The 23,437-nt window shown below is 46.0% G+C and overlaps 4 protein-coding genes across 4 annotated transcripts in view; 2 read left to right on the forward strand and 2 right to left on the reverse strand.

Moving 5' to 3' along the window:
• Positions 1 to 761: 761 nt before the first annotated feature.
• LOC6595481 (serine/threonine-protein kinase kin-29) lies at positions 762 to 6,418 on the forward strand. Its single transcript, XM_026988094.1, has 7 exons — positions 762 to 1,262; positions 4,533 to 4,632; positions 4,694 to 4,811; positions 4,870 to 5,026; positions 5,092 to 5,200; positions 5,266 to 5,508; positions 5,568 to 6,418. Exons 3-7 carry the CDS (start codon positions 4,756 to 4,758, stop codon positions 6,383 to 6,385), a joined length of 1,383 nt encoding a protein of 460 aa, XP_026843895.1. The 5' UTR covers positions 762 to 1,262; positions 4,533 to 4,632; positions 4,694 to 4,755; the 3' UTR covers positions 6,386 to 6,418.
• An 811-nt stretch (positions 6,419 to 7,229) lies between these two features.
• LOC6595480 (cysteine protease ATG4B) lies at positions 7,230 to 9,637 on the reverse strand. The gene is made up of 5 exons (XM_002020616.2): positions 9,138 to 9,637; positions 8,734 to 9,076; positions 8,584 to 8,663; positions 7,975 to 8,520; positions 7,230 to 7,776 (listed from the first exon to the last, which is right to left on the reverse strand). Exons 1-5 carry the CDS (start codon positions 9,319 to 9,321, stop codon positions 7,700 to 7,702), a joined length of 1,230 nt encoding a protein of 409 aa, XP_002020652.1. The 5' UTR covers positions 9,322 to 9,637; the 3' UTR covers positions 7,230 to 7,699.
• A 437-nt stretch (positions 9,638 to 10,074) lies between these two features.
• LOC6595479 (protein asteroid) lies at positions 10,075 to 12,798 on the reverse strand. Its single transcript, XM_026988417.1, has 2 exons — positions 11,796 to 12,798; positions 10,075 to 11,739 (listed from the first exon to the last, which is right to left on the reverse strand). Exons 1-2 carry the CDS (start codon positions 12,762 to 12,764, stop codon positions 10,132 to 10,134), a joined length of 2,577 nt encoding a protein of 858 aa, XP_026844218.1. The 5' UTR covers positions 12,765 to 12,798; the 3' UTR covers positions 10,075 to 10,131.
• Positions 12,799 to 14,370: 1,572 nt separating this feature from the next.
• Positions 14,371 to 23,437, forward strand: part of LOC6595478 (protein Star) — a 32,449-nt gene continuing 23,382 nt past the window's right edge. The window contains exon 1 of the mRNA XM_002020614.2: positions 14,371 to 14,720. The gene's annotated coding sequence lies outside the window, so the exon portion shown is untranslated. The remainder of the gene's footprint in view (positions 14,721 to 23,437) is intronic.

Genomic DNA, 23,437 nt, shown 5'->3' on the forward strand with positions numbered 1-23,437 from the left:
GCAACGCAGAACCCGAGCAGCCAGCAACCAAAAAAAAAATGGGAAAGAAAATCCATTTACGTAATTACTTGAACCTAAAGGATCCGCCAAAGGATGCGCGCAACGAGACCTTTTCCTTATTAAATTATTGAGGAATTGCTTAGTCGCTTATTGGAATCTGTTCTGCAACTAAGTCCCATCGATTATCCTGAAAGTTTTCTCATTTTCCCAGCCCTCCAGAGCCGTTAATTATATTTTACTTGGAATACATATTTTTGCACAAGGGATTGCCTCGCTCCTCGGGGCAGCAAAGTGAGTCGAACTTTGTTAAAATTAGCATAATTTATGGTCTTAGTCCTCTGGCATCTGCCAGCCCTTCGGGGGGTTATTAAGACCCGAAATTTATGATTTCTGGCCAGAGGAAAGGATCTTAAATCATTTTCCTTGTAATTTGTGATGCATCAATGAAGATTTCACACAAGTTTTCTTCTTTACAAAACAAACACACGGAAGGGACCACTAAACGAATCAATCCCCCACAATTGCTTAACTTTTGTTTAAACTTTTGCCAGAAACATTTCCGAGCAAGTAACACAATCCTCTTAGACGAGTATATCTGTTCAATTTGTATTTGTATCGCCTTCGGAAGGGCACCCACCAGCAATAATAGAAATCAACTTCGTGGAACTTTCTTCTCTTACCAAAGTTTTGTTTGCCATTGCAGGCGTGGCCCTTTGTGGAAAGCATTTAATAATGTAAGGCGATTCCGGCCCTAAGACTAGGACTGGCCATTCTGTAATTACACACGAGTTCAGCGAGCAACAGGAAGAGGGACAGACAGAGCTGGATTGGACGGCCAGGATATACCAGGAAAGGACTCAAGAGAAGCCCAGCCAGCGAAACGGCGTCCAACAAGTTGTCTCCAGGCTCAACAAGAACCCTCAAACGAACTTGGACTCAAACTCAAGCACAAACTCAAACACAGCTCGCTGTCCAGGGCGCTCTCTGACTGCCACCCGCCACCCAGAAGGGACCACACCCCCAACACCCCAACACCCCCACACAGAGGAGAAGCAAGCAGCAAAACGGCAGCCGTGGATACCAAAGCGCTGCGCAGTTCAGCCGCCACTGTGAAAGCGACATCGACGCCGTCGCTGGCACCGGCACCGGCACCGGCACCGTCGCAGGCACCGTCGCTGGCAATCTGTCAGCCGCCCCCACCCACACCGCCCTATCAGCGGCTAACCAAAGCGCTGCAATGCGATCCCCGCTGCGGACACGAGGTGAGTGCAATCTGAGGTGGGTGGGCGTGAGGCGGGAGTTAGTGGGCAGGGGCCAAGAGGGCACTAACAGGCGATTCTCTAGCAGCAAATTTGAGGTAAAGTAAACAACGTGTATCTGTATCTGTATCTGATAATTACCCACATACAACCTGTAACTTTTTTAACTAAGTGTGAAATGGGGGCAAATACTTGTACATTTCTAAGTGATTTTCAAAGAGCGATGGGGCTAAAAGGAAAAAGCTGCTTTTTTTCCCCTTTCTAAGGCGACAAAATTGGCTAAATTTCAGGAATTTTTTTAAAACAAAATAAACTATTCTGTACAAATTTGTTGGTGTTTTAATTTTAATTAAAAGAGGTGTTTTATTGAATTTTTTTTATTTGAAAAAATATTATGACGCCGCTCTCGGCAGGCGCGTTACCTTCCAATGCCTCCACGTGTGATCTGATATTAAATATTTATTAAAGATATAAATGATAATCAATTATATTTATTCATGCTTTGCGCAGCCAGGGCAGGGTCCCCAAAATTTCATTTGCTTTAATTTGAATAAATAAGTACAGTATTTGTTGTACAAATAGAGCCGTTTGCATTATACCCATATTTAATATTTGCGAAATGCAATCATAAAGATAAATATAAATACCCATAATTTGTAGGGGTTAAACAAATTTCGAAAATGGATAAATGTAGCACAAAATTCACAAAGTTTGACAAACAACATTATCATTCTACAAATCTTATAATTTCCGTTTAGTTCTAAAAGGAAGCCAAATTTGTGTAGTTCTCGGTTAAAGTTTATTTAGCAAAAAAATGTCTTTGGGACAATAAACATAATCGAAGTAGTATTTTCCTTAGAAAGATTACGGTTAATAATATAGCTACCCCTTGAAAGGATTTCTTCCTTAAGTAATGGTAAAATAGTCATTAATTTAAATGAAATCTAACTGCTGAAATCTCATATTCTTAAGTCCTATATCAACGCCCTCTCCTATTACGTCTCACCTTACCTTAAGGATCCTTAATCTCCCATTGTATGTGCATAGTAAACCATTTGACGCTCAACAACCCGCCATGAATTTATTCCGCATTTCTAAGCTTCCGCTGAACAAACAAATTTCCACTTGGCCCAGTTTCTGGTGTCAAAAGCATCTAAATTGGTAGGACACAAATTTCATCTTCACAAAGTGTCATGCCAGGCCACGGAACTTATTGTGCCAGATTAGCGTGTCCTTGCGGATGATGAATGGTCTGCTTGTTCATGCTACGAGTATAGGTAGGACACCATGCAACCTGTACAATGTACGATGTATGTGGCATGCGGCATGCGGCGACGGCGGCGGCACAAAAAGAGTTCACCTCTGACATGCTGACGTCACGGCAGCTCAGCTCCAGTGTAGGCCAGACCCGGTCCAGGTCCAGTTCCAGGCCATTGTCGCCTCTTGTGTGTGTTAGCTAATACACAAACCCTCTGCAGCAGCGCTGCAATTATGCGGAGGTTCAAGGCTAATTTGCTTGTGCCCCAATGGCTTTGAAAGGGGGGAGCGCGAGAGCCCGAGAAGAGAAGACTGTCTGTATGTGTGTGTGTGTGTGTGTGGGCTCATGCACCGTGGAATTAAGCTCTGTGGGGGGGGAGAGAGGGGGTGCGCGTTTGTATGTATGTGCTTTGTATGTGCGCGTGTGACCGAATGCAAGGCAGCCGCATTACGTATACGCCGCGTTTCGTTGCGTTTCGCCTTAATTAACGCCCACACACACACAAACCCCTCTCGATGGCTCAAAAGGTGGATTAAGCCAACCAGCCAAGAGCAGAAATAAAACAAGAAAAGCCTAAGCCTTAGATGCAGAGGCGTTTAATACTCTTAGAGAAAAATAGGTTCTAGGGAAACCACAAGGAGATTTGCATAAAATATCTCTTTTGAAAGTGAGATTTGTATGATTTTTTCGAGATATCTTTGAAAACAAGCCAAGCCCTGTTTTCCTTATGATATATACAGAAGGACCTTATATTTTCGACTCTGAAAGAGTATAATATGCCTGCAATAAGCAACAAGCAGCGGCAAGTGGAAGCCACGATAAGTGCAGCCACAGTTCAAATTACATTAACAAAAAAAAAAATTGTGCCCCCTTGACCTTGACTAATTGTGAGTCCAGCAACAAGGGCGAGGGCGAGTGCGAGGGCGAGGGCGAGGGCACAGGCACTTTTCGAAGACCACATTCAACGCACACTATAAATGGGGGCAGCACTCGTATAAGAATAAATTAGCGGCCAACAAGTTTCGGCCCGGAATATGGAGGCAGTCAATGTTAATTGTTACAACATGTGTACCCACCGCAAATAATCGCTGCATTCAATGGCCCAAGCTCAAGGCGGTCTTTAGTGGACTTTTGTCCCTGGTGGAAATCAAACAAGGAAATTGCTCATACTTTGAGTGCCTTTTGCACATGCAAATACTTGAAATTTAAGTTAAATGAATGCCAAAATGTATTCCAACAAAATACCAATTTATTATCCTTGCGGAAGTCTTAGGATCTCTTTGCTTTGTATGGTTTCAGCCCCTAGTGTTTGGGGTTAATGTGGGGTCAAAACAAAGCCAAAGACGAAACCAAAGACTCAAATGGAGTGTGGGAAAGACAAATTGTTTAACAATTGAATGGAAAACATATATTCACGTATATGAAAAGGCCAAGCCAACAATTCAACTTTGGTTTACTTTTGTGGTGGCAATGGGAAGCAGTATAAATTTGATTTAATTATATCCAAGCCAAGCCAAATGCAAGAACAAAATATGTGCGCTTGCTGTTAAGTAAAGATACTGAATATGGAATAATATATTGCTAGTTGTTTGCCCATAAGAGAATCTTGTATCTCTCGCATCCGTAAGTCTACGCACGGTCATCGGATCGTTCTGTATCTCAAATAGAAGAAGCGCAAGCCTGCAGATACTGTTCTGGAAAGCTTTGCTTTATTCGAATGAATGATGAATGGGCTCTATTCCGTGCTGTGGAGATTCAGAATCATAGAACCTGAGTGAAAAAAGTATTAAAAGCGTCAAACCCCAGCAGCCTAACCAGGTTGATTAATATAAAATGTATAAGAAACAAAAGTACTCAGATGTCTAGAGTATGTAGCAGAAATCAATGGAGACCTATTGTCCTGTTTAATATCATATAAGGACTAAAATAGGATTTTATGTGAAAATAGCAGATATAAATTTAAATATTTCTACCTTCCTAATTTTTGATTTTTGCCACTTGGTCTTCTCTTCCAGGTGACCATTGGCCGTCGCATTGGTCTGTACAGATTCTGTGGCGACATCGGTCGCGGCAATTTCTCAAAAGTCAAACTGGCCGTCCATCAGCTAACGCGTGGTAGGTTTCTATATTGGATTTCCATTGGTTTTATATTGACATCCTCCTATTCGATTGCCAGACAAGGTGGCCATTAAGGTGGTGGACCTGGATCGGGCTGGACTCGATGCCAAGGCGCTGCGGATGCTGTCCAGCGAGATAGCCACTCTCGAGTGTGTTCATCATCCGAACATCTTAAGGTGAGATCAAAAGCGTACCCTGTGTAATGGCAGTCCTTTAACCTTCCGTCTCTTGTAGGCTTTTCGAGGTGGTAGAGACTTTGGGACGTGTCTATCTGGTCACCGAGTGGATCCGCGGCGGAGAGCTCTACAACCACATCACCCAAGGCGGTCCCCTGAGGGAGATTCATGCGGCGCCTCTGTTCAAACAGCTCCTGCTGGCCGTCAAGCATATGGTAAGATCTAAAACCGAACCCCATCGAGATCCTTCGATAACTCTAGCCCTGAAATGCACTTACAGCACAGCCTTGGCTATGTGCATCGCGATATCAAGGCGGAGAATGTGCTGCTCCTGTCAGAGGATCGCCTGAAGCTGGCCGACTTTGGTTTCAGCACACAACTCATAAATGGTAAGCCATTGCCATTGCCATTGTTTTACCTGTTCTAAAATATCACCAATCGATCCCTCGTATAGGTGCCAATCAGAAGCTCGACACATTTTGCGGCTCACCGCCATATGCCGCCCCAGAGCTCTTCTCCGATGATCATTACATAGGCGCCCCCGTAGATGTCTGGGCCCTGGGCATTCTGTTGTACTTTATGGTCGTGGGGAATATGCCTTTTCGGGCCCCCACCATACCGGGCCTCAAGGCAGCCATTCTTAAGGGGGACTATCTGCTGCCGGGACAGCTCAGTTTGCCCTGCATAAGATTAATACGTAAGTGAGAGATTCTTGAGTGAAATGGAGAGTCCTCTATCTTTTGTACTCCCTTGCAGAGCGCGTTCTTATCCACATACCCGCCCAGCGGCCCACCATCGATGATATGCTGAACAGCCAGTTTGTGACTTGCCCCAAGCTGAGCGCCGACCTCATGCAGTACGAGATTAATCTGCACAGCAAGCCCGTCAAGCGATCCATCTTCTGGGTGCGCACCAAGTCGCACCGCCTGAGAAAGTCCGCCTCGCTGAGGGACCGATATGCGGAGGTGGTCAAGAAGCCGGCTATTAGCATGAACACGCGCCAGCAGGACGAGATGTTTGTGCAGAACTTTCTGCAGCCCATTGAGCTCGGGCACGAGCTGCTCCTGCAGGTGCCGAGCCAAGTCAAGGAGGCAACGGCCGAGCCGGCCAAGCGTCCTGGCAGGCGGTATCTACTCTGCGGAACGCTCAAGAAGAAGGTCACGCCCATGGAGACGGAGCCCGAGAAGCAGCTGTCCTGTTCGAATGGCAGCCAATGCCCCTCTGCCAAGATAAATCCCTGGAACGTCGAGGTGGCCGAGGACTGTCCCCTGTTCAAGAACTACGATGCAGAGACGGGCAGCTGCGTGATGCTGCCCACCGCCACCGAAGATCTCAGCCAGCTGGGGGCTCTAGAGTTCGAGGCGCGCCAGCTGCTGGCCGAGCTGGGTGTCTCCTCGGAGATGCTGCTCAATGCCCGCCAGAGTGGGCCCCGCTCGGACATCATTGGGGCCTATCGGATTGTGGTCAACCGGCTGCAGAAGCAATCGTGGCTGGCCCGCAAACACGTCGAGATGGCCCTGCACATTGAGCCCAAGGTGGAGAAGCGAATCGAGCGCTCTTGCTGTATACTCTAAGCAGGGTCATAAAACTGTTGAATGTTTATATTACTCACCTGGTTCTGGTCGATCTTGGGGTTCCGTTCCCCCAAAGAAAGGTAAACTTAGTTGTCCATAGCATACTTAGTGGGGCTACAGCAGATGATTGTCTAGGATTGATTGTTTTTTATATAAAAGAATGCTCAAAATGTCTCAGAGAGATGGCTGCTATCAGTCGAAAGCCTTGGGATCGGGAAGTTAGAGCTTTGTCACTTTTAAGACCAAATTTTACGATGCCAAAAGTTGAAATCGGAGTGTAGTGCCTCGTTGGAGTACCAGTTTCAGACAGCAATCATCTCTGACTCCTTCGCACATGTATCTTAGATCCGATCCCAATGGTCCTGCACTTGCCCAAAGAAGACACCCCTTAAGGCCAGCCACAATTACCCCTAGAGATGTATGCTATGGGTAAGCCTTTCTTTGGGTTGGGTTTCAGCCACAGGACCTGCCACAGGCCATGCCCAATTAGTGTCAATTTTGCCAGCTGCAAGAGTCGGTAGAAGTTTGTTGTTAATGTAGTCTCGTTTTTCCTTTGGTTCCCTCCTCATTAACCCAGCAGCATAGCGAGAAAGTTCCTTATTTCGAGTAGTTTGTGTTGTTTCAAACTGTTACAGCCGGAGGCGAATAGTGAAATTGATATATAAAAATATATATATATATATATACCTACATATAGTTATACCATACATATAGTCCAAGTATTATGTATTTAGTTGTTGGTCCATTTTTGAGCATACATATACAGGCGAATATACGAACATGAATATGAATATGAATACATCTATAAATATGAATATTGCGATCTTTGAAAACCCTCTCAATGTACAACGTTGCATAAAAATGTTTAATTGATCATCAAAAAGCATGAACAGTGTGTTTTTTGTGTATTGTCTCCCGTGGAGTCAATCTCGTACTCGTACAATAAAGCAGCATTATGAAAGAATCGTAATCGTACAAATCGGAAACATATTATAAACTAAGTCTCATCCAATCGCCAAGGTATATTCACACATACTATATATAATGTGAGGCTCTACCGCTCTCCTCAGCCATCAAACGTTTTAGGAGCAATCTCATTGGGCATTGGGCCTTGCCCCTTTATGAATACACCTTGCACTCTCTATCTAGCCTTATTTTATTGCATTTGCAGCATCCGCCGGGCTCTGCTCTCTGCCGCTCGCTATCGCTGTCGCTGCCTCTGTCGCTCCACTTTTGCTTATTGTTGTTGCTTTTGTTCTTTTTGGCGCAGGCGTCGCGTGGCAGAGCGAGAGAGCCAACTAACTGGGGCTTCTCTCAAACGACGGCTCTCTCACTGGGTTTGCTGCCGCTGCTGCTGGTGCCGGCAGCGTCGCCGTCTCTTACGCTCTCTTCTGTGGAGTGGAATGGAATTGATAAGACGTTGGTTTTGAGTGGAAATCGAGTGAGAATTTTATAGTAAGATGGAACAGATGGAACTCTTTCGAATTAAGAAAGAAATATTGTGTGCAGCAATCTCAGACGGACGCGACTGTTAAACCTAATCAAGATCTCGCCTCTCCATATTACCGATTACAACAACAAATACTCACCCACTATGGCAAACGAGTCCGAGTCTGAGGTGCCGGCCGGCCAGTCAATATCCGGCATGGTCGGCCATTCAATATCCTCCGCCGTGTCCCAGTCAACGGCGCGCGTCTGGCTAATCTCGAAGAGCGCCGGCGAGCACATGCCCAGCACCTCCTGGCGCAGTTTATCCAGTAGCTGCTGAAAGCTGTCACTGGTCTTGCACAGGAAGCAGACGGCCAGCGAGGGATCCATGGCGGAGAAGCTCAGGCGTGCCGCATGCTTCTGATGGTAGGTCTCGTCGTGTTCCTGTTCGCCTGAGGAGGTCTTCTGGCCGACCACGCCCGTCTTTTGCGTGGTGTGAGGATCCAGGTACAACACTTCGTCTTCGACGTATCCAAGGAAGTACAGAGCCTGATTTGGACGGCCGCCGATCATGCCACAGCTGCTGTCCAGCTCGAGACAGCGTTTCAAAGCTGGGATGTAGATGGGATTGATGTCGCTGATGCCCAGCCGCAGGGGGATGATAAGTAGAAGTGGCTTCCAGGCATCTCCTTCCAGGCAGAGTGAATCTACAAAGGAATAAGCGAGGAATAAGCATGGACTCCTTGGATTCCAGTTCAGCCATCACTCACAGACATCATCGAGGACCACAGTGCTGTCCATAGCCACATGGACCACCAGCGAACACCAGTCATCGAATAGCACCAGTTTTCTGAAAGTATCAGAGTAATCTCAGATTACAATCCCTCCTATATACGGATGGATATCTCTGCTCCACTTACTTGAGGATCTGTGCCACTGTATTGGGTCCCAGCCACTCGCCCACCGCCTTGTTCTGGGATTCACCCATAAGGGCGATCTGGTGTATGGAGTAGTAGCTCTTGCGGACATCTTCAAAGCGATTTACAATCTTGAGGTAGGTGGCATCCTGGCACTCGGGTGTCCAGAACCAATCGCGTCCCAAATGCAGGTCAATAAGGGCCTGAGCGAGGACCATCTGGCCGCAGCGCAGCATGCAGCCCCATCCCCTATCCGTGGTGAGCTGCACCTCACCTAAGGGCATGAAACCGTGGCGATAGGTACACCACAGTCGGGACTGTATATCCCTTCGGATGACTTCTAGTTCTGTGGAAAGGAATACACGATGATTGATGATTTGCCTCTAGTGTTGGCGTCCACCACTCACCCTGTATGGCATTGTATCGTCTGCCCAGCACCCAGACGTCAGTGTTCCGTTTGGGTATATCCTCTGGCTCGCCGCTGCCCACCGCCTGGCCTACGGCACTGGCCAGGACGCTGTCCGGACCCAGATAGGCCTCGAAGACGCTCTCCATGATTCGCGTTAGCTGATCGGCGAGGATAACCAGCATGGATGGAGGCGGAGTCCTAGATTCCCACCTTCGTCGCGGGCGTCGCCTTCCGTTTCGTTTCCGTTAATTGCCTGCCAATGACGTTTCGGTTTGTCTCTGGCTCTGCCTCTGCTCGGGCTCTGTTTCTGCCTCTGCCAGCTGCCTTTGTTTTGGCCTTTTATTGTCGCCTCCGCTGCGCCCTGCTCCAACACCCTGGGGGGGTCACAGCAAATGCATTTGTTGTTGGCAGTGTCTGGTGCTGATTACACCTTAAATTCGTATTTTCTGCTTCCACTATGTATTTTTTTTTAGAACTCGAATTGATTACAACGATAACAACAGCGGCGTCGCTGCGCTGCCACGACGAATGTGTTGACGTCGTACCGCGAAGTATTGGAAAACGTCATAAGGTTAACTAACAGTGCGCCTAACAGCACCAGCTGTGCTGTTCTTGAGTTCAAGGTATATTAGCCGAAAGGGGTGGGTTTGGCTTGCATGCGTTGCATTTTCTGGACCGTGTTGATGTTGTCCATACCCTCTTTTTTCCTCAGCAAGTTTGTAGCGGGCGGATTTGAATGTCGAGCAGGAAGCAACGCCACCTGAATAGCAGTAATATGATGGAGAATTATCTCAGTCCCAGTGATTCCTAAAAAGAGAAACCAGTGCAACAAACAATGGAGGTTCAGCAGAAGACAAAGCTCCGCCTGAATGGGGAACGATACTCCTCCATAGAAGAGTGCTGGAAAAGCGAGGCAACAGAAAATGACACAAGAATTCCTAAACAATTTAACGTTGATTTAATTAGCAAAAAAATGTACGTGCGCTCCTCAGTTAAGCAACTTTAAGCGCACAGAATTTGTTATTTAAATCGAAAAAATCATCCTCGGGCTCGGGATCCTCTACCGGCGCTCGTAGCATATCCGCATTGGGATCTGCTGTCTCTGTGGAGGCACTCGCTGCGGCTGCCTTTCTCGCCGCCTGACGCTCCTTTTTGAAGCGCTTCTTTTGCTGGACTTTGAGGGCGGCCTGATCCACCTCCGTCTGCTTCCAGGAGGGAATGAAATCCGCACACCAGTCAAAAAGATAGCAATAGAAGTCGAACATCAACTGGGAGTCGGAGAGCAGGTAGTGCTCCACGTGGTAACGCACATCCGGGCGATTCCTCAGAAGATCGTAGAGATTGTAGAGAAAAGCTCCGCAGTAGAGCTGGTTCATTCGAGGACTCGGCAGTGGGTGATCCAGAAGGGAATTCAGGCCGTTTAGTTGGTAGACCACCGCCTGGAACTCTGCGAAAGCATGGAGCACCGTTGTGGAGTATAGATCGAACTTCTTCTTGAAGATCTCCTGCATGTGAAAGTGGGGCAGGAGACGCTCCTGCACAAGGTAACAATCCGATTTGGGCACATGCGCCATCCTCTCAGGCACGGGCAGATCCAAGAGGGAGGGTTTCACACCCCTCTTGATGCCCTCGGCTGCTTCTTTGTCCCGCACGGCCCTCTCTTGCTTGAGGATCTTGCCGAAACGTCGATGAAAGGACTTGACCTCCCTCTCGGCGGGAATGGTCACATCTATGGTTCGCAGGACAACCAGACAGAGCAGCAAGGCATGGAGATGCAGCAGGTCGCAGTGCTCCGAGCGATGCAACCAGTAGACAATGGCCAGAAAGTACAGCCGCAGATCCTCCGGCAGTCTTTCCAGCTGCGCAAACAGTTGCTCCGTCTTGGCATGAGGCACTTTTGATTCGAACACCGCTCTCAGGTGCCGGGCATCCGGTGCGGAAGGCACAAAAGTATAGGCAAGCGGCTTCTCGATGGGCATCTTATGGTATCGCACATTGGTCACCCTCACAGCCCGCGTGAGGTATGTGTACTCAATGGGCAGGACGACACCCTCGCCATTCACGCGTGGCTCTGTCTTGGAGCCCTCCACATTATGGAGCAACGCAAACACATAGTTGAGAATGGGAAGAGCCAACTCGTTGGAGTCGTGGTGGGGAAAGTGCTCGATCTGTGGGTTATTGATGTACTTTCGCAGGTGCAGTAGGTCCACAAAGAAGCGGGATAGATGCCCCGGGTAGAGTTTGTCCAGGAACCATTGCGGGAACAGCAGGGTTTTATCTTCCACTTCTAGTTCGGGGCCGCCTTCCGGTTCCTCTTCATCTTCCTCGCTGTTTGATTTTGCTTCGTTTTCACCAGGAGCTGGCTTGTTTTCGTTCTCTTCCTGCTGCTCCCCCTCTTCCTCTGCTCCGTCTGCGTCGGAAGAGTCATCATCCAAGCCCAGAGGGTCTTCTTCGTCACTCTGTTCCTCCTCACTGACTGGCTCGAAGTAGGGGAAGGCATTCTCATAGTGATCCTCAAAGAAGTCGTACGCGTGGCACAACTCATTTGAGTACCCCTCAATGGCGGCGTTCACCTGTGCCACCAGCGAATCCCTTTGCGACTGCAGAAAATCAAAGATTATTAGAGAAATCTGAGGGATCAAGAGGAAAAACCAACCTTTTTCAGCCTGGAAAGGACCTTGGCCAAGGCGGACTCTGCTGTCTCCCCGCGCAGCCATTGGAGGGTTACCCGAATGCGTCGCTGCTGCTGCTTCAACTTCTTGCTGCGTCCCGCCTTGCCCATTCCTGCAGAAAAGAAGTTCCTAAAGGCAGAACGGGCTATATAATCGTTGCCCAAAAGGGCGGCGAACAGCGGCAGCTTTTCCGCACTGAGGGTGCCACGACCGCACAGATGCTCCACGCGATAGATGCAACAATCCAGATATTTGTAGGTCTTTCCAGGCTTCGCAGGAACCGTAGCCGGAGCAGGGGTCTGTATGCCGCCCAAAATTTTGTTGGCTTTTGTCCGCTTTTCCATGTGTTTCGCCTGGGCGCGACGCAAGTCCTGTGTATCCTTCGGCTTGGAGTGCTGCTTCACCTGCTTGGTCAGCACCTTGACGGTGAGCGTGATCAGGGGTATGTACTTGACGTTGTGGATGTAGAAGTCCGAGTCGTACGAGAGCACGGGGCAGTTGAGCTTCCTGGCCAAGGCCGCCAGTTCGTCATCCGCCTCGAATACGCAGCGCATGATGGGAACTCCACAGTCTTTAACGGCATCCACAAATACCTCCTTCAGGTGCAGCGGGAACAGGGTAATGGAGGCATTTGGATTGATCTTCTTGATGACGGAGATTTTGCCCCTCAGTCGCTTACCAACGGTTTGCAATTTGCGCTCCTCGTAGCCACCATCCATGAGCACATAGGGACGGATGCTGCACTCGTCCAGGACCTGAAAGAACTGCAACACAGCGCGATAGAAGTCATCGTAGTCCCCGCCAAAGGCCGAGTAGCAGCCGGTGACATCTTTGTACAGATTGCAGGCCAAATTATCCCCATCGATCACCAGGGCTGTGGAGTGCAGCTCGTACGGCTTCAGATAGATCTCAGCGCGCTGCGCTATATAGCTAGTAAGGCCGCGAACTCCCATAATTACCCCCTGCACTTGTTGTTTATTTTGTGTTTTTTTTTCTCCGCGTGTTTCACGGCAGTGCGACCGTTTCGTGGGTGATAAGAATTAAAGCCAAAAGGTGGCAAAAAATACCCAAAAATACCAGCTACCCACTATTTTATGAATATTTAAAAAAAAAACAGACCATTTAACCCATTAACCGCGAATATATCTTTAAATGAAGAAGTTTAGCACCGAACTTGTAAAAGATATCGCAACAAAACTTTTTTTAATCTACAAGTGTCGTAGGCTCCAAGCTGGGTATCGGGATCGAGACATTTATACAGAATATAAATCAGATGCATGGATAGACATGTTAATCTATAAGACATGTTAATCTGAGAAGAAGTTGTTAGTAATGTTTAAGATCAGCTTGGAAACAGAACTTTCATATTAATTGCAGAAAATAGGGTATACAAACGTCCATACCATCGGTTAAATGCAACAAGTGTTCAAAACCTAACCTCATGCTCACTTATATTTTATGCTTAGACCTTTCTCGTTTAAACCTTAATTTAGATGAAATCCACCAAAAGAGAGTACTTCAAGTTAGCATATCCTGTAGAAAATTGATTCATTAATCGGACAAAATAGTGGGTTCAAGCATGCGTGCCTTATTTAGCTAGTAATTTTCAACCGAATATCAAAATCGAAGAATATGATTTCTGACTTAACCCATTGTCGACCAGTGGGTATTATCATACTCCTTAAGAAAATAATTTAACTTGAAGTATTTTGCCGCAGTTAATGGGAAAGATATGGTGGATGAATCTACAGCAAGAATGTACAATCAGTATTATTTTCCACGAATTTATTCAATCTGCCGACTGTTTAAAAAGAGGGGGCACAAGTGGGTTAAGTTCCTGTGTCCATCGGTATATTTGCGGTATATTTGGAAAATTTGACGGTATATTTCAGACGGTACGTGGCGGGCACACTGCCGCACCAAATGTTCCGCAACGCGCAACATAACGAAAAAAATTTCATCGAGACTGCGCTGCCGACGAGTAAAAAATCATCAGCAATTTAAATACCAAATTAAAGATTGTGCCCTGTTTGAGCTTACTACGAAAACACACACACGAAAAATACCCGAAAAATATATTCAATGAAAGTGTGATTTGGAAACGCCGTTTAAAATTGTCGAGCGCGTGCATATATACGGGTTCCGTTGGTTGGTTTTTTCTGCTGCCTGTGCTACCACTTTACCTTTGCGTTTACCTTAACGCAGCAGCAGCAATACACTCATTTTGTTCGTGTTAATAACTTTTTGTGCGTCTTTGCTTTGTGGTCGCCATTCATTTCATATAGTATTATTTTTCTCTTGGATTTTTCTTCTTTCGGCCGAAACAACTACAACAACAACAGCAACAGAAGCAGCAGCAGCAGCAGTAGCAGAGAAACAGCAACAAGCAGACAACATGGATGAAAGAGCGAGCGCGAAGATCATCATATACTTACCGTAATCGTATCGTGAATGAATATCTTGTCTATGTGTGAGAGGCGTGCTCTACGTGTGCGTATGCGTATACGTGTGTGTTCGTGTGTGTGTGGGAAACCGACCCCCCAAAGCATTAAATAAATAATCGTGTGTGCAAATAAATGTTCCAAAAAATAAAAGAAATTGGCCAAAACGTAGCAAAGAAAAGTGTGAAAATTTATACCCGACTTGGATCAATCGACAATCGCCATTAAGTGCACAATCGTATGGAAAAGCTCTCTCACTGTAGGTCCGGTCCCTCTCTCTCAGTCACTCGGGAGTGTGTTCGTTCTCAGCGATCCGTTTACTGTTTCCCGTGAGTGCGCCTGTGTTCGTGTGCGTGTCTGTCCCGAAATTTGGAGCTGCCTCAACCTCGTCATTTGTTGGATACGGATCAGACTTACAGCTTCCATCAGGATCAGCATCAGCATCAGGATCAGGATCTTTTGCAAAAGGTACGTTATAGTGTAATAGAAATTGCATTCCCATTGGCCTGTTACCCAAGGCCATTTATTCCAGGAATGCCACACAGGGTTCGAGGCTTCTCTCTCACGTTTCCTGTCTTCCGCACATTTTCACACGTTTCGGTTTCTGCTTCTCTTCCTGCAATTGCAATTTTTCGTCGCTTTTCTTTTTTGATGATTCCCACGCCTTCCGGGGCCTGCCTTGGGCGCAGGTTTTCAGGTAGTCAAACCAAAAAAACCCCGAAAAACTCTCATTTCGTTGAAAGATTCCACTCTGTTGAATGCCACCGTAGGTGGCCCTAGCGATGGAGAAATCCAAAGAGAAAAGAATTGAAATGTTTTCTGGGACAGGAGGAGTAAATTAGACACACAGCAGCGAAAATTGAGTAAAATTAGCCACCCGCTGATTCCCGGGCCAAATCGCTGGAAAAATATGAAAATTGTATTCCGCACAAACTCACTGGATATGTGTACTTATGGATAAATCATCGTTATTATAATCTGAAACTGCAGCAGCGGCAATTTGGCATCAATTTGGATTAACCGCCAGGCGGTCGATGCTGATTTTGTAGGATATTATTGCTCCCATTTTTCCGAAACCCCATTATGTAATTTTCCCCAAGTGCTGTTGTGCTGCGAAATCAGGTTGATTGCAACACAGATAGGGTCGTGAAGAAGGAGGGGGGGAAAGTGCGACGACGACGATCTGGCGACCGCCGACAGTTGCCAGCAATTTCCGGCGCTTTTTTGGCAACTCGAAAAATTGGGCACAAAAGTTCATCCCAGGAGTTGAAATGGAAAAATGGGTTCACGGAAAGGGAGCAGGATAGGCGTCGCCGCAGAGTTCTATTCCGTCTATTCATATACCATTGTCCCCTTTTCCCCATTTCCCAAAGTGGTTTATAGTTTTCCTACAGCTGCTTTTGGCTGCGATTTTTATGGTTTTTAGTGCTAACCCTTGAAGAGAAGTCAGTGCAGAAGGTCGACGCATTGATACCTAAGGAAAGAAAATATCTTCAAACGCACTGTTGTAAAATATTCAGCCATCTTTAGTAAATGGAAAACTTGACTCCATTTAGCTTAAAATATAGAATATCATTTAGGAAAACCAGTTAATATATAGAAATGTCTGTCTGTTGCATACTAATTCGAAATGAATTGACACCCTTGATACCCTCTGATTGCTGGGTACCATAAAAAGAGTTTGAATTTCAAATAAAATCCACACACATCGGCGTGGAGGAGCAGCTGCTGCTGCCTTGCTGCATTTGTATGCGAGTGTGTGTGCGTGCGTGTGTGTGTTTATGTCTCAAATGACACTTGCGCCAACGTCGCTGCTGCTGCACAATATTTCTGTAGAATTTCATAGTAGGAAGTGCAGAACCACCAGCAGCAGCACCAGCAGCAATAACAACAACAACAACAACAACGCACTTGACGATTGTCCGGAGAGTGGTGGTGGTATTGTTGTCCCACTCTCACCTGCCCGCCAAGCGCAAGCAAATAGAGAGTTAGACAAAGAGAAATGTACTCGTGGTAGATGGATGCTCGCCAGCCCTAAGCCGTGTAGGTGTCCTACCTTGTAATACTCTCGTCGAGGGAGGGTATTATCGGTTCGATCGGTTGTTTGTAATGCCGAGAAGGAAGTCTTCTATCTACGAGGCTATCAAATGTCTCGCCTGTTTGCGATTTCCTTGGTTCTTACTTCAGTTATTTGGCTCAATTGTCCAGCAGTTGGCAATTATTCAATTGTCTTTGATTAAATGTGCAAATTTGTCTAATGTTCTCTCGCTCGCTCTTTCTTCTCTCTCTATGGAGTAGCGGATGTGGTCGCTTAAAGCTGCAACTAATTGCGATTATAATTTGTCACTGATCTCACTTTCTCAATTGTGATTTGTCTACAGTTGGACAGAGAGAGAGAGAGGGAGAGAGCGGGAGAGAGCAATTATGCGTCATTAAACATTACACACATGTGTATTTACCGTTGAATGGTACGTATCTAACGCCTGTCTGTAATAAAAAACCATTGCAACACTCGCCAACAAGAACCGAGAATAAGAAGGAACCTTTGGTTCTGCTTCTTGACCTACAAGCCAGCAGCGACTACGCGGGCAGCTCCCAGCATTTCCTGCCCATTTATATTTACTGTTAATTATTGTTTATTTTATATACATATCCATGCATATATGGTGTGAGAGAGAGGGTGGTGGTGCGGGGCACATTGGGCATTAGCTAATAAAAGCTTGCAAACAATATTCCAAATTTCCAAATTGTTTGAAATGCAGGCCCCAACTGGCAACAGACACCCACACACACACACACACACGCATACTTGAAAAACCAACAAATAAAGTAATTATTTCCTTTTCACAAGCTCCGAAATCGGAAAAACATAAAGAAACAGAGGGAAAACCGAAGAAGCCTCAAACCAAAAATAACATCCAAATACCCCCATACGCCACTGTGTCGGCGTCCACTTTTGTAGTTGTGTGCCGTTGTTGTTGTTGTTGCTGTTGCTGCGCTGCCTCTGGTCTCTGCTGCAGCGGATCCAACACGTGCAGGCGCAGGCAAAATATAGTGAGCGAGTGCAAGAGAGTAAAAGCAAGAGAGGAGTGGAAAGCGCGAGCGGAGGGAAGTAGACAAACGGTTTTGCATTAATCTCTTAATGCACACGACAGAGAGAGAACGAAGTTTTGCGAACCGAAGCTTGCAATACCCTTGCACAAGCAATATATGTACATATGTGTGTATATGATCTTATATTATACTTTGTTGACAGCAAAACCAACATACTCTCCGAAAGAGTAATATACAAACGGAACTCGATGTGATTGACAAGTTTCGTTTGCGCGAGTGTGCGTGTGTGTGAATGGAGTAAGTGGAGTGAGTAAATGAGTGAATGAGTGGAGTAGAATGCATTGTGAATGAACCGCACACCACCGCACTGCTTACGTATGTATTTCTATGATTGATTCATGCAAAATAGCTTTATTTATAGACCAATGAGATGACTAAATTGGCTGAAGGCACCTTTTCCATATCCGTTATGACCGGCCGTTGCTGCCACTCCTTTTATCTATATTTGGCCGCGGCCACGGCCTTGCCTACGCTCTACTTCGGCTATTCTTTACGTTATCGTGTGTCTGGACAGGCATTGATCATGTACCCTCGTTACCTTACCGATTGACAAACCGGAACCCTCTCCAGCAATATCATTCGCGTATATGTATCGGCGCTAGCGTTAGCTCTCCCTCCTCCTTGGCTCTCTCCTGTGTATCCGTCTGTGGTTGTGGGTGTGGGTGTGGGGGGCGACGGCATCGGCATCGGCTTGAGTTGTAATTTCGCGAGTCGTATATGTCTGTCTGCCTGTCTGTCCCTGTCTGCTGCCCATAAATCATGCGTTTTGCAGTCAAGTTTCTTTTATTTTTTCGCCTCTTTTTGCCTATTTATGCGACGCAGCGGCTACCGTGAGCGATGGCGCTTACGTCATGGGGGCAGGCTACCGTACATATTTGGCCATGTTTTACTGTTGTCAATTGGCCAAATGAGAGCCAGCATCAATGCAAAATATTGAAAGTAGGTAAAGAGTGTGGCACTGGCAGCAGCCGATTCCGATTGAGTCATCGTCCCCATATTTTCCACAGTTGTGAAATCGCACTCGCGTATCCATCAGATATGTACTACAAGATGCTCCACACATTTTTGTAATTAATAATCGGGGATAAACAGCTGGAGAGTAGAAATATCTATCTCAATCTCTCTGTCATCCGTTGCCCATTTGTTCCATTTCCTTCGGCTCCTGCGATTTTCATTGGAAATGCAATCTTTTTTTGGCCAACATTTTTCCATAATTCAATAAATTTATGTACAAACAGCCTTGTTAAACGGAAAATTATAACAACTCTTTCGTTCGCATCGATCGTCTCTTTATAAATCTCCTTTATATAGACATTCGACATTTGTTTTGATTTGCCTACGTTCTGAATAGCATATAAATCGTGCAGCATTCATGAATGGAATAATGAATGGGATGGGAAATGGGTAATTGGTTATTTTTTTGCATCTGCTTTTTTTCGTTCTTTCTTCCTTCGCTTTTTTTTCTGCGGTCTGCGGTCTGTGACGTCAGGGCGATTATAGAGTACTTTGTAGGCCTTTAATTTAAATAGTTTTTGTAATTCTTTGATGGGTTGAACGATGGAAACAGTAAGATGTAAGGAACGGAGAGCATTCCATGCGTTCCATTTGCAAATTTATCCTTTCGCTTATGGGAAATTTACAGAGCAAGCTTGTACGTCATTCGACGAATTTCCCCCATTGCAATAGGGATATAACGCTTATTCATCGACACAGATATTACAGACTTAGTGACTCAACTCTTGGGCCTCGTAACAAACAACCTCCCAAGTTCTTCCGAATGAATGCCCCATAAAGCCACTAGGTATGATTAACCGAAAATATCCATCCATTCTGCCGAAAAGCGAAACCCACTCATCATAGCAGCCAAACAGCTGACTAACCCACACTCTTGATCGATCCGTACAGTGCGATCGGGTACAGTGGGTGGTGCATACGGAGTAGATTACGAGTAGATCCAATATTTACACTACATTGATGGACATATATGTACCTCATACGAGTATCTACAATATGTTTACCTAGTTTTGTGTTTTGTGTTTTGTGTGCTTTGTGGGGAGAGGCGGCCTGGACTGAACCGAATGTTCTCTCTATAGGATCTTGCAGCTTATTTATTTATTTATTTATGTGTATAGATATTTTGTTGCTATTTATAACTGGCATACTAATTTGTAATTTGTTTAATGATTCACTTAACGCTCACTTTATGAAGTGTGGGAATTTGAAGACTCTAGAGGAGGCCCCTCTAGGCCCTGTCTACGCGTTTTGTATCGGGAATCCGTTGAGGAAAGAGCTTCACAGAGTGTTGACCCAACTAGTTATGGCTGATAAGATTATTTCCAAGAAGGCCATAAAGAATATTCCCCGAGGTACTAGCAGGATGGATCCGGAGTGGGAGTGGGAGGAGTCTCCCCCTCTGTCTCTGCCTCTGCCTCTGGTGCTGCCTCAATCAATCAGCATTACCTGCCGCTGGGCTTCCCATCTATTTCCGAATGTAAACAATGTCTCTGGGATCTCGAGGATCGCTCCCCCTCGCTCTCGGCCGCTGCTTCTGGAACATAAACAACTCATTTCAATGGACCATCAAACATTTATTCGCAATTACTGGATCCCAGTTTTATTTTGGCAGACCTTTTTCACGTTCCCAGACTCGGGATTTCTTATCAACGGATTACATCAAAATGTTTTGGGATGTGTCTCCCTCTCTCTCTCTCTCTGGCCAGCAGAACCAGTTTTCTTGAGGTTTCCTTTGCCACAAACCGAGTGAAAACCACAATAATAATTCCCATAATTATAACAATGCCCCACAACAAGAGATACAGATACAGAAATCCAACCAACGAAAAAAAAAGAAGATATCCAAGTGTCGCCGGCCCCAAAAAAAAACACAACCAAAAACCACAACAAAGCGAAAGACACGAAAAAAGAGAAGACCAAGAGAAGACGCGAGTAGAATCACAGTGCGGTTTGGACTTTGAAATACAAACTTTTGTGGTTACAAGACATTTTTCTAGACCACAGAGAACTGTCTCTGGCTCTGTCTCTGTCCCTGTCTCTGTCTGTCGCTCTGTATTTGTGTCTCTGTTATTTCTTTCGTTTTTCATGGGCAAAGCCAAAGAAGTTGTCAAAGCCAAAAGCGAGAAAAAACAGAAGGAAACAGGGCTGGGTAGGCTTTGGGGCAAGCAGCTTTAGATACCCTTTAGGGGGAGGGCCAAAGTTCTTTGGAAGTAATAAAATTCAAGCCTCAGAAGATTTGTATTTCATCCGATTGATCTTTGAGCTTTGGAAGTGTCTAGCGACCCAATCGACACCAAACCAAACCAAGAGCAGATCGCAGACAGATGCACTAACCGACCGAGGGGCACTGCTGCATGACACGCTACACGGTACTTGTATAACCCAGTCGGTCTCAAGAAGAATCTGTGGAAGGTTTTCAGATATGTAAAGATTTTTGGGTAAGCTTCTCCCAAATCAAGTGCTTGATCAGAACTAGAATACCCTCTAAAACGAGGGTACCCTTACCCCAATGAAAGAAAGACAAAGATACAGCGAAGAAGAAAGATACATGAGGAAGAAAAAGAAGGTGTGTTGTGTGTAGGAAATGATATGGATACAAAGCGACGCAAAGTCGGAAGAAGAAGTATTCCCCAACAACAAAAAAGAAGTTGACGAAGAAGTGTCGAGCGAGAGAGAGAGAGAGAGAGAGCGAGGAGGAAGAGGAGAAAGAGTCGCAGAAGCAGAGCAAAGTTTTCTTAGTTTTTGTTTTTGTTGTTGTTCGGTTTGCGGTGGTAAAACTTTAACAACTTCTTGAGAGAGTTTCAGAAGGGCGGAGGGAGGCGGGAGAGGGCGGCGGAAAATCAAGTTTCAGCCCAGAGATAAACAACAGAATGGAACAATCATACAATCATGCACATAAGTATGACAATGACAAAGCAGAATGGAAAGCATTACAAAAAAAAAATGTTGAACAAAGTTTTATGAAGGGAAATGTGCCGTTAGTAGAGTTTAAGCTCAATTAAAGTTCCATTCCAGCAGTCAGCAGGCAGCAGGCAGCACCACCATTCGCATGTCGCAGATGCGACAACGTTTACGCGTGACTGGCAAAAAAAAAACGCACAACAGTTGATTGAATCGCCGAAAAAACAGCTGATTTTGTATTTTCAGAACATGAATATATTTTTGTAGGAAAAATATCCAAAAACATCCCGTAAAAATTCACGAGTACCCCTTCGCTTATGGGAACATTGTAAAGCGAATCCCCACGAATCATTCGAATGTGGAACAGGGGGTTTGGTTTTAAACTACAATTAAAACACGTCGCCGTGGTCGTCGTTGTCGACCATTTTGGCTTTAACTTCCATTTCAATTACTGCCAACAAAAGAATGGTCTTGCCACTTGATGGCACTTGTCGGAGAAGGGGGGGAGGGGCGGGAGACGAGACGCTGCAGTTTCGTTTCGTTTCGCTCCAGAAAAAAAGGCCCCGTAAAAATGTGTCATGGCTGGCAGTTGAACTAAATTACTTTTTGGCTCGAAGCTTGCCGCCGACTCCGTCGCCGACTCTGCTCTCGACTCTCAATCATTGGACGTCGTCGTCGCACCTGATGAGTGTTGTGCTGTGCTGTGCTGTGCTGTGTGGCCCGTAATTTGTTGGCTTCCTGCTTCTGCAACAAGCCGCTGCACATGCACCGCTTGGCTACACTTTATTTTAGCCCTGCCCCGCCCCTCCCTCTCTCCCTCTCTCTCTATTCCTCTCTGCCGTTTGGGTTCAATGCGCCCCAGGTGCTTGGAGGCAGGCTCCTGCTGCCGCCTGCCACACGCAAAAATTGATAAAGCAAATCCATCATGTCCTTCGTTTTTATCCGTATTTTTCGGCAAATTAAGGTACCACCCGGTGTCTGACACGGCCCGAGGCAGGGTGGCGGCAGTCATGCCACTAATTACGCCCACCCACATCATCATCTTGACCAAAGTTGAATGCCTCCGATGACGACGCACGTGCCCTCACATGTTTCCCAAAGCAAAAAGGTTAGGAAAAACCTAAATGAGTGCAAAGACAGTGGAGAAAAAAGGGTTAGGATAGGGGCTTCGAATGAGGCAATACCCTGGGACTTTGTGTGATTTGTATATGGTTTTATGTGGGTAACATACTGGCCGTAACAAAGCCAAGATTCAAATGTGACATGGAAATCATCCAGAAGGTATCATTTATGATCCACTCAAACATCGATGGGAAGTCCTTTATCGAGACTCTGGTCGAGAACCAATATACCGATTTATGCACACGCAATGTATGTTGTTTTTCCAATTCTCGGACATTCTCGAGTCGAGCATCAATGTGCCGCATCATGGGAGAGCTGAGGGAGCAGTTGGCAAGAAGGACGTGTCCTGCTTTAGTCATAACCATGACTCTTTCCATTAGTCGTCCATTACACGGTATTTAAACGAAGTTTTGTTAGAGCATTTTTCCTCTCTGGCTTTCGGAGTTTTGTTTTCTTGCCTCTGCCTCCTCTGTGGCTGTGGCTGGGCTGCTCTGTCACTCTTTTGTAATCCGCACGTAAACCGTTTTACTTTTCCCAGCGAGACTTTTATGCGAATTTCATAGTTGTTTTAACCCTTTTCCTTAATGTTTCGCACACGTCAACCTACAAAAACACAAAAAACGCAGAAGAAAGGGGAAAAAATAATAAAAAGGCGCAGAAGAGGTTACAACCGAAGAGGTTACAAAAGCGTCAGAAAAGGTCACACACCTTGATTTCTTGTTGGTGGCTTGTTCCATTCCCGAAACGTTTCCCCCACTGCGAGGATTCCGGAATCGGAATCGGAATCCTGATTTGCCCAAAGGAGAGGATGAAAAACCAGTCCAGGACGACACCCTGTGCGCAGGTGCACCTCATCGTTTAACCCTTCTGCGTGCAGTGCGGCAGCGGCAGCGGCGGCGGTCCGCTTCAATTTCAATTTTGTAAATTGAGTTTATATTTCGATTTATTGACACGACAACCAGTCCTGACTCCTGACTCCCGACTCCCGACTCCTGACTTCAATTACGACTGTCCTGTCCTCTGTCCTCTGCCCT

Source organism: Drosophila persimilis, unplaced genomic scaffold (genome assembly GCF_003286085.1).
Source record: "Drosophila persimilis strain 14011-0111.01,24,50 unplaced genomic scaffold, DperRS2 tig00000191-arrow-pilon, whole genome shotgun sequence".
NCBI lineage: Eukaryota > Metazoa > Arthropoda > Insecta > Diptera > Drosophilidae > Drosophila > Drosophila persimilis.

What these genes read in the sequence shown, in the direction of transcription:
- LOC6595481 (XM_026988094.1), top strand. Translation starts at nt 4,756, where the DNA reads ATGCTGTCCAGCGAGATAGCCACTCTCGAGTGTGTTCATCATCCGAAC. An exon ending in CATCATCCGAACATCTTAAG is followed by an intron (nt 4,812 to 4,869) that starts GTGAGATCAAAA and finishes CGTCTCTTGTAG; the next exon opens with GCTTTTCGAGGTGGTAGAGA. An exon ending in CAGCACACAACTCATAAATG is followed by an intron (nt 5,201 to 5,265) that starts GTAAGCCATTGC and finishes TCCCTCGTATAG; the next exon opens with GTGCCAATCAGAAGCTCGAC.
- LOC6595480 (XM_002020616.2), bottom strand. Translation starts at nt 9,321, where the DNA reads ATGCTGGTTATCCTCGCCGATCAGCTAACGCGAATCATGGAGAGCGTC. An exon ending in ACGATACAATGCCATACAGG is followed by an intron (nt 9,077 to 9,137) that starts GTGAGTGGTGGA and finishes TCCTTTCCACAG; the next exon opens with AACTAGAAGTCATCCGAAGG. An exon ending in TGTGGTCCTCGATGATGTCT is followed by an intron (nt 8,521 to 8,583) that starts GTGAGTGATGGC and finishes ATTCCTTTGTAG; the next exon opens with ATTCACTCTGCCTGGAAGGA.
- LOC6595479 (XM_026988417.1), bottom strand. Translation starts at nt 12,764, where the DNA reads ATGGGAGTTCGCGGCCTTACTAGCTATATAGCGCAGCGCGCTGAGATC. An exon ending in TCCTTTCCAGGCTGAAAAAG is followed by an intron (nt 11,740 to 11,795) that starts GTTGGTTTTTCC and finishes GATTTTCTGCAG; the next exon opens with TCGCAAAGGGATTCGCTGGT.